Here is a 12,357-nt window from a genome sequence, read left to right on the forward strand (position 1 = left end):
TAGCTCCACATATTTCATCTCCAAATCTGAAGCATTAACTGAATTTTTCACAAACCCGCAAGTTCAAAACTGTCCCAAAAATCAAATTTCTTTTAAGCGATCAATGGTCGTTTTGGTTATCCAGAAACTTTTCTTCATAAAGAAATCAATAAAATACATGAGGACAAAAGGCAAATCTTCAGATATGAAAACTGAGAAGCTTGTATGACATTTTAGGAAGCTGCAGAACAGTCAAATTCAACAATTCAAAGACGTAAAAATGTGACATGTAGCACCTTTATTTTGATCTTTTATCATCATGAATGTCCAACCGACCGTTTGCCGTCCCTTTTCTTAAATCTTGTAGGTCCAGTTCAATCCAACACACGGAGCTGAGCGTTGTTCTGGTGTCGCGGGTCTTCTCTCATCAAATCCTCAACTCAAGAATTTACTAAAACCCGCACAGGCCATAAAGTTCAACAAAACTCACCTACACCTGCTCATTAGGCATGAAGGCTAATGAGCTCATTTAACTTTCATTCGCTTACAAACATCAACTCCAAATTGATGTATCAGGCACTTATAAGTACTTTACATGAATGAGCAGTGCCGTTCAAGACTGATGCTGGAGTAGTGTGCAAAACACTGTAAGAAATTTGTATAACATGCATAAGAAACTGTAAACATTGTGGAACCTATCAAAAAAAAAACTAGCTAGACTAAGCTTAGATATCCAAACAAAGAAAAGTTATACTAGTTTAAGAAGCTGGAAAAAAAAGAGAATAAAATAAAATAAAATGAGTGGCATGTCATTATTATTCAATACATCAACAAAAAAGGAGCAAAAGAAATGAAGCCAATGTTCAGGTGGTTCTAAACTGGTCCAGTGGAGCTGCGTTTCACCTGGGAGGAACCAGAAGAGTGATCAGACCCAGACCAACTTTTAAGGAACGGGTTTGGAAACTCAATTTTAAAAGCTGAGGTTATTAGAACAAGGATCAGTTTGAGGTTATGCATTTGTTTGGCAAATGCACATTAAAGGTGCTCTACACAAAATGAACTGTAAAATCAACCCTCTGCTGTCACACTGATGATAAACAGGAGATCTTAAAACAAAGCAGCAAGTTTTTAAAAGCTTTGTGTTCTTAAAGCAATTGCAACTAAAAAAAAAAGTTCACCGTTACCATCTTGGCGTATGAACAATTTGGTCTAAACTGATTTAAGTCAAAAAAGACAATTGATTGCTAGGAATTACTGTCAAAAAAATACTGTAAAATATAGAATCTTTGGAACAGAAACGGCAATAAAGCTCTATGTCAGCATGCTAAGTTAACAAAATCATCACCATTCTAGTAGCAGCAACTTTGAAGTGTCTTACAGATGAGTAGTCAAAAAGTTTTATTTATACATACAAAGTTAACTAGAATCCCCACATAGCAGATTTTGAGTTAAAGGTAAATGAAAGCATGGCAAGCTAGCATGTTAAGCTAAGAAATGTTCCACTGTCCGTTATTACCTGCAGTACAGATGTTTGAAACTCATCAAGGTCATACATTTCCTCAAAGGGCTGCTTTGATAAAACTCTATTCAACTTTTAAAATAATATAGCTTTCTCTGCATTCGTTGAGTACTTCTTAAAATATATAGCTTTTTTTTTTTACATTGATGTTTGACAGTATACAAATAAACTTATGAAATAATTAATCACACATCTGCTTTCTTGAAGTTCTATTTCTGGAGTCTAGTGGGTCACCAAAACAGCTACAGTAGCCTGGACTTAGCCCACAAGCTTGAAACATGCTGCAGTGTGATACAACTGTTTAGAACAACAAACAGTCCAGCAAAGCCAAGAAGGTTTGGTGCCCATAAATTAATCATAACCTAATAATGTCGGGTAAATCTCTATCAAACGCTAAAATGACTCAAGTGGTCAACAAGGCTAGCTGGCAAAATTATGACTGTTGTATCAGTAATTAACAAAACCTTTATTACTTAATGGGAATATGTATATAACATACAAAAATTAAGAAGGTCTAAAAAACATGATTGACCCAAACAGCTATTTTTAAAATCTGACTAGTCATTTATCTGATGCGTTAAGATATTAGCATGTTCAGCTAACCATCATACTAAACTAAATGATGTAGGGTAGCAATATTTCTTCCAATGACAGTTTATATGTAAAACTTTCATGGAATACAAAAAATATGGTAAGCAGCTTAAAATCGGAGTCAGACATTGTTCCTAATGCTAACCAAAGGGCATCATTTCATGTCAGTGCCGGTTGTTAGCAGCTTCTGAACAGCAGCTTTGTGGAGGACCAATATTATTTTTATCCTTCTTTAATTTTAAAATGTGATAAGCTCTTCAGTGAGCACAACTGTCCACATTATTTGTTCTACAAACGCGCTCCTTTAAAGCTCTCTGGGACCAATAAATACAGGTTTACTGATGTGATTAAGCAAAGCCAGACAGTAGTTACAGTAGTTACCTGTGAAAAACATTACAGTGATGAAGAATATGACATTTGTAGTTATTTTTTTTGCCCAATAATTATTTTACAATAAAGAAGGAAAACAAATGAACTAAGTAAAATTGTAAAAATACTATCAATAACAGAATTATATAGGAGTCTGGTGGAGCACTTTGGTGCATCTGCCCATATACTGAATACACATTGTTTTTTCATGCATTCACAAATATTTGTGCTGAACATGGAACCAACAGTCAAACAAATCTGATAAAAAATAATTACTAATAAGCAAATTTTTTCATCTTTTAAAATATTTCTTTCAAATATTCTCTCTGTGGACAAATCAATGTGAATTTTTAAACCTATTAAAAACGTTCTGACTTGCAGCTTGACAACATTCTGTGCCTTGAAACAAGTCAAAAACCAATGTGGCCATGAGCTACATAACTAGGAAAAAACAGCACCTATTAGTTCGAGTCAAATACAAACGCTGAGAAATGAGAGACAGTAAATTATAACTGGCTTAAATATGAAAAAAAAAAAAAGCAAAATGAGTACAGTAGGTGTGCAAATCTGAACCAGCATATGTGGTGTCAAAGCAAACAGGAAAGCAAGTTAAAGAGATACCTTGATGTTTAAGAGCAAGAAAAGCGACATATTTTTGATGCAAGATAAAATTTTTGTTTCTCGTTTCTAACAAAAGGCTTTAACCGACATGAAGTTCCTGGAATCACAGGTGCATCTAAAGAAATTTAAAGTGAGAATTCAAGTTAATTCAGTTCATAAAGTGAAACTGCAGAAATTGTATGGATTCATTAAGAGATTTATTTTAAGCATTTATTTCTGCTTTTGGTAATTATAGCTTACAAGTAATGAAAACCAATAAAAATATATTTTAGTACATAAAGGTTATGGAGGCAAGAAAAGGTCATTGCTACAGAACTTGTCTGTCTAGAAAGTGCTATAGCAAAGAATCTAAAAGGAAAGTTTAGTGCAAGGAAAATCTGATACTCCACAACCACGAGTTCCACTTTCTGAGCTGAATTTATGGATCAAAACAGACTCCTTGGTGATTTTCTAAGTAATCGAGACGCACCTATACACTGCATGAATACCAATATGGAGGCAGGAGTTCCTCACTCTGAAGCTGCAGATACAAGATTTGTTTTGATTTCAAATGTACTGTTGGCAGGAGCCTCTACCTGCCGAAGAAGGAAGCTACAGATGTGGACCATTCTGAGCATGCTTTCATCTCAAACATGTTGGGATAGTTTTACAATCCTCAAACACGGTTAAAAAAGGGGGGGAAGGGGGAGAAATGAAGAACGTGAGGTAGTTTAGACTGTCGGAGCTGCATGTGGGGATCTAAGAACCTTAACAGGGACAAAGGTGAGAGCAAGCCGACACGATGGCGAACCTGGTCGATGGGTGTGCTGTTGAAACATCAAGGTATCTCCGTCTGAGTGGATGCAGGTGAAGCCGGGAATGGCGTGGGTCGCCGGCCCTTTAAGGCACGTTTGTGTACGTTTACATCAGGACTAAAACGCTTCACTTTCACTGGATACATTGTGAAGACAACTTTTCATTTTGAGCCCTAGAATACATTTAAACACTATCAGAAAATAAGTCTCTCCCTACGGATGTAGAGAACAATTTAAAAACGGGACTAGCGGACGACACCAGGGATGCTGTGGGAGGAGTCATGATGCATAGCATCACCCAAACATGATATCTTGTTCTAACTGTTGTGGATCCGTTTTAGTTTCATCGGAACGTAGAGGAGAGAAGTGTATAGTGTTTCCAAGGGTTATGGCAGTGTTCAGGAAAAAAAGAAAATCATCTCCCGTTTTTGTTTTAACGGAAACTCAGCTGTGATTGTCATGATTCTGTTTGATGACGTTCCTCCAGAGAAAACGGAAATGTAGCGAAATAAATGTCATTAAAGAAGCAAACACCCGGCGCAGACAAGTCTCCGAGGTGATCCTGATTTATGGAAATGAACACTAAAAACAGTGTGTGTCCGTGTCGGAAGCAGGCCCTTCCGACATGGGTCCGGGACACCGGGTCGGATCTCGCTCCGGTTGTTCCTTCCCCATCGGCTCCTCCTGCTTCTTTGCCTCTGTCTTCGCATCTCCATCTCCGACTTCAGTCCTTCTGGTTTCGTTTGGAGGAGGAATTTTCACAAACCTCGTCCCGTTCATGTCTTCCTCCAGTTTCACCTGGAAGGGTGGAAGTCCAAGCAGGAAGGCCCGGATGCGGCTTGGGGAGCTCAGGTCTGCTGGCTCCTCCTGGCCCCTCCCCTCCACGCTCTGAACGCCGGACACCGCCAAGGAGCTGGAGCAGCCCCTGAGGCTGAAATCCTGCGCTTGCTCCTGTGGCCCACTGCGTGGTCTCTTGGAGTACGATGGATCCAAGTTTCTGTTGACGGCCTGCGGACTCTGCTCGTGGCCCTCGGCGCTGGGCCGTTTGGGTGGTAATCGTTTGCTGAGGTTGAGGGGCAGCGCCTGCTCCGGCGGCGGGGTGATGGGGGAACAGGGCGGCTTGGCGTTCAGGTCCTGCGACAGCGCCTCCGACAGCCGACGGGTGAAGGTCTGCAGCTGAGACGAGTCCAGGTGAGCTCGCATCACCTTCCTCACCTGGACGCTGCAGTCCAGGTTGAGAGGCAGGACGCGGAGTGGAGGCAGCGGGGGCCGGCTCCTGGAAACTCCGCGCTGACCCCCGTTGTCTGAGCCACAGCCAGAGCAGTGTTGCTGGTGGAGCTGGTGCAGCTGAGGCTGCAGCTGCTCCGAGCTGGGTTGGGGCGTGTCCGGGCTCCCTCCTTTGGGCTGGAGGGTGAAGATGGCCGGGTGGAGCTGTGCCGGGTCCTGGGGGGTCAGGGCAAGGCTGTCAGGGCCCCTCTGGAGGCTGATTTGACTCCTGAAGACGTCCAGAGGGCACACGCCTTTGATGGGGCTGAAGCTGCTCAGCGAGCCGGTGACGAAGTGAGGGAGAGCTGGGATGAGAACGCTGGGAGGGGGAGGAGCCGCCGAGTCGCTGCGTTCCGACTTCAACTCCGTCGTTTTGAAGGGGAGGAAGGAAGGAGACATGGGGGAGAGGTCAGGGGTCAGGGGCATGCTGAGCGGGAGGAAGGCCGGCTGGATGGGCTGCAGGGATGAAAACAAGGATGGATTACAACATAAAACTGATCTTTCAAAGCTTTCTTTACAGACTTTGGGAATTTTACCCAAGTATTTTCAAGGTATGTTTTCTCATTTTAACTGCACCACACCTGAACATCAAAACAATACAAATGAACACAAGAAGAGTCTCAAATAGGACTGATTATTGAAATAATTGATTTAGTAATCGATTAACTGTTAAACTAAAAAAAATAGGCCATTCACTGAAAGAAAACTTAGAGCATAATAAAACCAAAACTGTTTATACACACACACACACATATTATATATATATATATATATATATATATATAAACATTACAAACACCTTTTTTGTCTGTAAATATGACTTACCCAGAACTCAAGTGGCAGTTTTAGCTTTACCTACTTCAAATTATGTTAAAAAAAAAATCTATTAAGCTCCTTTTGCTGTGCAATTATTAATTGGTTTATCTGGAAAAATCAGCAGATCCGTTTGACACTGTAATGATGTTAATTTAAGCAGAAAAGGCTGAGCTCCTCATGTGATGTTTTACCTGTAGATGCATTCTTTGCCACAAACAATCAAGCGTTCAGATAAATGCTATGTTAATGCACTTTAGGCAATAACATATATTTTTTTTATTTAAAAAGGAATTGAACTGTTTATTTGCATCTTTTAACATAGTTCTAACATTTTACAATAAAAGTTTAAATGAAAAATCAGCAAAATGTGCCAATTTATTTTATTTGATTAATGGATAGAATAGTTGACACTAAAATGGCTGTTAGTTGCAGCCCTAGTTTTTCACTATTCACTATTATGAGATCATTATTATTACCGTCTTGTGATAATATTCTACATTCTACCACAGGAAAAAGGTAAACAAATCTAAAAAAATTTTATACTTTGAAATGTCACACACACTCAGGTGTGTGTGACATTTCACAAAAAAAAGTTATACGTTTTCTGGCATTTTCTGGCAAAACGAAATAATTTTGGTACTTTAACGGACCTGAAATAAGAGAATTTTGATCTGATTTCACTTCAGGCAGTATCAAAGAAATGTGTCTGTTGTATTGTCTTTAAGTATTGGGTTTCAACACTTTAAAATTTAGACTTTTAATCAAATGTTAGATTGCAACTTTATTATAAAACTGTGCAGTTTGAATATTAAACACTTTCCAAATCTTTAAAACACCTAAAGGTTCATAAAGTCTGGCTTTGCTAAGGGAAACAGAAATGAAAGCAGCATCAGGACTTTTACCCGGTGTGTGCTGCTGGGTGTTGGTCCTCCTCTGCCTGCAGGGGGCAGCAGAAGACTGTGCTGCTTTAGCTCCACTACTGCTGCTGGTTTGGTTGCTGCTTGCTGCTGAGCCAGCAGTTTGGCCTGAGCAATAAGCGTGGATTTGTTACGAGTTCCTGGCGGTCTGCCTCTGCCTCGTTTCACCACCATGGCACCGTTTGGACTCAGAATCTTTTCAAGGACAAGAGGAGAAAAGGAAAAAGTTGGTTCTCTGGTGGGTTTAAAAATGATTTCAGCAAATAGGAGTGCTAAAATGATTACAATCTAAGAAAAAAGTATGTTGTATATTCAGAAGAGTTCTTCAAAATGATGTGCCATGTTTGTCTCAAGTGGCTATTAAACCAAATACCTTTGAGTGAAAAACTTTCAGTTTGAGTCACTCTACTTTTAACAAGAAACAAACACAACTTTCATCTGTTTTCCTACAGAAAAACTTGTTGACACTGTGTAGGTTTTTAACGTAGCAACTTAAAAAATTATTTTAATCAATAAAACTTATTCAAATGAAGCTATATGCTGCTTCCATCAGCACTTTTGATATTGTGTTTCTTATATAATGGAAACACCACCATTGCGAAATTGTGTTTTCCCAATATCAGCAGAAAATTGAAAAAGCTTGGAGCACATTTGTATTGGAAACGCAGCAACACCTTGCTGTATTTACTAATTAATAACAATTGTTATAATTTATAAGAATCAAATCAAGTTTTGATTTGATCAGCTGTGCCTTTACCTTTTGAAAAGAACAGAAATAGGATAAAAATAACAGCAGAATCTGAGACTGGGAGAATTGAACCTTCAGTGTGTGACTCACAGTAGAAGGCGGAGCTGCATGTGACAACGTCCCCGTCCTCCTCTCCTTGGGTTTGGGTCCAGGTTTCCTGCCTCTGGGCAGAGGTTTGCGTCCTCGTATTCCTCTGGGTTTGGAAGGCAGCGGCACATCGGGGATCTTAAACTCTGCTCCTCCTCCAGCTCTTAGGTGCTCCTCGTATGGAAGCATCAGTCTGAAAACACACGACATTTAGAGGTTTTAGAGGACGCATTCCTGGTTTTGGATCCTGAGGAAGGCTGTCAGGACAAGGGGGGGTTTGTTCGTCCAACCTTTCATAGTGTCTCCTGGTGCAGGTAGCTGCGCTGGTGCTGCCTGGACATCCGCCCAGCTCATTGTACACCACCTTCCACAGGCGGTCTGAAGTTACCTGACATACAAACACACAACAATAACCAGAGATCCTCCAGGGACCTGTTCATCTTTGACTTTGTTTTTTGTTGACTCAAACGTTGCTGCAACATGTAGGAAGTTAAAGATTTGTGAAGTTTTTATTTTGAAGTTGTTTGGATGTTTTGAAAGTCTATCAGAGGTTCATGGTTGAATATTTTCAGCTTTTTCAACAAAATGTCAACAAAGGTAAATCAAGCTCACCTTCTTGTAGCCACCGAGCCGTTTGACCACCGAATACATGAGGAACAGGTCGACTGCAGAAACAAGTCAAAAATGCAAACCAGGTTCAGCTCAGTAAGTCTGTAATTTCTCTGTTGAAGTAAAACTGTAAAACTACTGAATCCACATCAATCACACTTATTTTTAAGCTCTATGATCGATACAAATGTTTCCAAATCAAAATTCTGCTGGTTTAACCTGTAATACTGAATGAAAAGTTCATATTCACAGGCGGAGACTCCAGTGCATCTTTAAGGTTTTTAGATAGACGACACCAGCAATTAAATAATGGAGAGAAATAAGAGGTGAAAAAGGAAACTGAAGTCAAAAGAAAATGTTCTATTATATCAATAAAAGGACAACACTGAGGAAAATAAGGAAAATTTGAAAGAAAAAAATAAAATAAAATGAACAAAAACAAATAATGCATGGAAGGAAAATAAAAACAAAGCTAACAATTCTTAGTTTATTTTGTTTGGTAGTTGAGTGCTTTATGAATTAAACATTTAAAAAAACACTAAGAACTCAAAACTTTAATTCATTTGCACATTACTGTGTGAAGACTTTTGTACCGGAAAAAAAAAAAGTTGGTAACACTTTATTTGACAGGGTGCGGATAAGCCTCACATAACACTGTCATAAACATGACTTATAAAGACTTTATGAACGTTTTCCAGTGCCGTCATGAAGTGTCATTTGGTAAATGATACTTTTAATGCTAAGCTGATATTTTTATTGGACTTTTAATACAAGTCATAATGCAACTCTGCATTCAAAGTGTCATTATTTACCGAATGACACTTCATGACAACAGTCAGACATTCATAAATATTCCTTCATGTTCACGACAACTATTAAATCATGTTTATGATCGTACTATGTCAGTCTTATGCACACCCTGTCAAATAAAGTGTTACCAAATATGTTGATAAAAAAAAATCCAGACTGCAAAATGGTGATGGACCGAAATGACCAGATGTAGAGAAAAAAAAGTAAAGATAAGAAACTCGTAAAAGAAAAAGATGAATCAAATGGACAGCTTCACAAAAAAATGTATATAAAAGAACTTAAAAAGTATTAACACACAAAAAAATTAAATAAACTATTCCAGAGTAACAACAGATTATTTTTATTGAAGGAGTGAAAGAAAACTGAACAAACAAAGTAGAGAGCGGAGGGAAAACAGGACTCACTCTTCTTGAAACCTAGGTTGGGAACTTTGTGGATGGGTGATCCGTGGCGCTCCATAAAAATGAAGAGCTGATCCAGGAACAGCTGCTCCTCTGGATGGGGGAGCCAGCTGCCCTCACAGCCAACCTCCACGCTGCCCATCACATTCTCCTGCAGGAGGAAGAGAAGGAAAAGGAGGACGGTTTGAGTCAGTCCATATTTAGACAGTTTTCTGTTAAAGTCCTGCTTCGTTAAACTTTTCAGAATAAATTTCCATATTTTCAGAGAAATGCAATGAGAATGGAGTGGGTTCAGTATCAAACACTGTGAGGATCAGCTTCACTCACATCTTCAGATCTTCTCTGTTAACATTTTGTGATCAACAACAAGAGTAAGGATCTCTGGAGTTGATCTGCTTTGACTTCTGAAACTAATTCTTGGTCTAACTTCTCCCTGATGTCCTGTGCCTTTATCAGGGTTTGGGAGGGAAAAATGAGCAGAAGATGTTAGATTCAAACAGAGTTGGACTCAATGAAGGCTTCGGGTTCAGATAGCGGAGAAAGGTTCCAGAACAAAAACACACCGACCTTCATCTTTTCGATCCAGGACTCTGGTTGGCCTGAGGTCGGAGAGTCTTTGCTGTCGCGACCTTTCCTCTTACGAGGTCGTCCTCGAAGACTCAGAGATGGACACTCTGCAGGAGAGAGACACGATGATGACAAACTTTTAAAAACAATAATGTACTGCAGAATTAAGACATCCAGCAGGGGGCAGAGTTTCACTGACAGGCTGTAAGGACGGAAGTGACTAAGCTGGTTAAACAGGGCTGAAATTATTGATCCAGTTAATTTACTGTTGAAATAATTGTCAACTAATTTAGTAATAGATTATTAAATAGACTAAAAAAGCCATTTGCTGAAAAAACCCCCACAGAGAAGTAGTTAAGCAAAACTATACAAAATATTAATACATTTTGAATTTAAGATAAAATCTTATTTGCATGTGTGCCCTGCGACAGACTGGCGACCTGTCCAGGATGTATCCCGCCTCTCGCCCGGAACGTTAGCTGGAGATGGGCACCAGCAACCCTCCCGACCCCCCTAAGGGACAAGGGTGTAAAAAAAAGGATGGATGGACGGACTTATTTGCATGTGAATATATTTTACCCCAAATTCCACAAATGGCATAGTTATAACTTCACCCGGTTCATATTTACTAACGGAATCCTATATTATTCCACTTTAGGCAATAAAATGTTTATTTTCTTATTTTAAAAATGAATAAAACTGTTTCTTTGCATCCTTTAATGCAGTGGTCTCCCATCGCTCCCAGATCGGACCGTCTCGTTGCAGAGAAACAAGCTCAGGGCTCCCGTTAGTCATTATTGTGAGTTCAAATTTTCACGAAAGTAAAATGTTCGTTTTTGTGGCGAATCTGTATCTTATTTTGAAGAGATATGTAAACGTTACCATAGCGACCAGAATCAGAGCGTTTGAGCAGTGGTCGAGAGGAGATGAGTAGAACTTGTGAGTCTCTTAAGTCTGGTTTAGACGGCAAGATTTAAGAATTGTCTGCCGATTCTCCAAACCTCTGTGACCACAGAGCTGATAAAAGTACAACAGGTTCGATCGGTTCGTGTTCTGCCACATAGCAGAGCCAACACACCACACGAACCGATTCCAGTCACGAACATCCCGATTCCAGAGGATACTCCAGTAAAACCCCCTAACATAGCATACGGGAATTTAGAATAACCAAACACGGATGACGATGTAGAAACAATAGTGATGGTTTGTGGACTCATTTTAAAAGATAAAAGACGTAACAAAAAGAAAAGGCGGTGGATAAAAGACGACGGGAGCAGCCGCTCTATTTGCTGCATTATGATTTGGAGGTGAATGCTTTTTCATAGTTAACATTTTTAACTTAATAAACATAAACATATATAATAATGACCTTTACATATAATAATCATTTCCACATATCATCAGTGGCGCAAAAAGTGGGTATGCAGCGTATGCAACTTCAGCGCGCCTTACGCTCCTTCACCTCGCGCACAAAACGAGGTAAATGTAGCGAGTTTTACCCTTCACGTATCGTCGCCTCGGGGGGGACGATTTATGTTTTTGCATCCACCTAAATAATGTGTTGTTGCGCCACTGCATATCATCTCCGATATCCACCGGACTCTCAGTTGCTCATATGTCAGCTGTTTGGGATTCCCCTATGTTCTTACGGCACCGCGCCTTCTGATTGGCTACCTGTCACATTCAGGCTGTATTCCGTTCCAATCAGGGAAAACCCCACAGGCTGCGATAAAAGGGCCAAGACCACCCAAATTGGGTATATGCAGAAGCATACACCTCAGTTCTACATCAGTTCATGCGTTTATTTTTTGTGTCTGCTCTGCTCTGTCTTCTGAAATCTCTAGTTGGTCATAGCAAATGGCAGCTTGTACTGAGCCGTGTTCTGCTGGAAGTTTCTTCTTGTTAAAGGTGAATTTTCCTCTCCACTGTTATATGAATGCTCAGCATGCATGTAGCATGTAGCGATTGTTGCTACATGCTGGTCCAGGAGTGAATGCTGCAAGTCAGTGACTCAATGCAATCCGCTGGATTTCTTTAGATAGAAACTTCTTAAACTAATTTGAACAAACTGAGCTTAATGTGCTGTTTGATAACTAGGATCAACTGGAATTAATGTGTTATTGAATTGAAATGAGTTGTTGTTGCTAATTGCAGCTATACAAACAAAATTAATTGAAAACAACTACTTTTTTTCTACCACATAAGCAGTAGAAAAAAACTGCTTATGTTTCTTCAAGCTGTGGCGCCTCTGAAGGTTTCCAGT

General features: G+C 39.7%; 1 protein-coding gene across 1 annotated transcript in view; it reads right to left on the minus strand.

Moving 5' to 3' along the window:
• Positions 1-260: 260 nt before the first annotated feature.
• Positions 261-12,357, minus strand: part of LOC103476232 (uncharacterized) — a 66,821-nt gene continuing 54,724 nt past the window's right edge. Inside the window, exons 6-12 of the mRNA XM_008428424.3 lie at positions 10,095-10,201; positions 9,531-9,678; positions 8,320-8,372; positions 7,998-8,095; positions 7,711-7,900; positions 6,858-7,067; positions 261-5,595 (exon numbers count right to left, since the gene is read on the minus strand). Coding sequence (XP_008426646.1) covers positions 4,456-5,595; positions 6,858-7,067; positions 7,711-7,900; positions 7,998-8,095; positions 8,320-8,372; positions 9,531-9,678; positions 10,095-10,201 — 1,946 coding nt within the window. The 3' untranslated portion in view covers positions 261-4,455. The remainder of the gene's footprint in view (positions 5,596-6,857; positions 7,068-7,710; positions 7,901-7,997; positions 8,096-8,319; positions 8,373-9,530; positions 9,679-10,094; positions 10,202-12,357) is intronic.

This window comes from Poecilia reticulata, chromosome 14, assembly GCF_904066995.2.
Source record: "Poecilia reticulata chromosome 14, P_reticulata-male-v2, whole genome shotgun sequence".
Taxonomy (NCBI): Eukaryota; Metazoa; Chordata; class Actinopteri; order Cyprinodontiformes; family Poeciliidae; genus Poecilia; species Poecilia reticulata.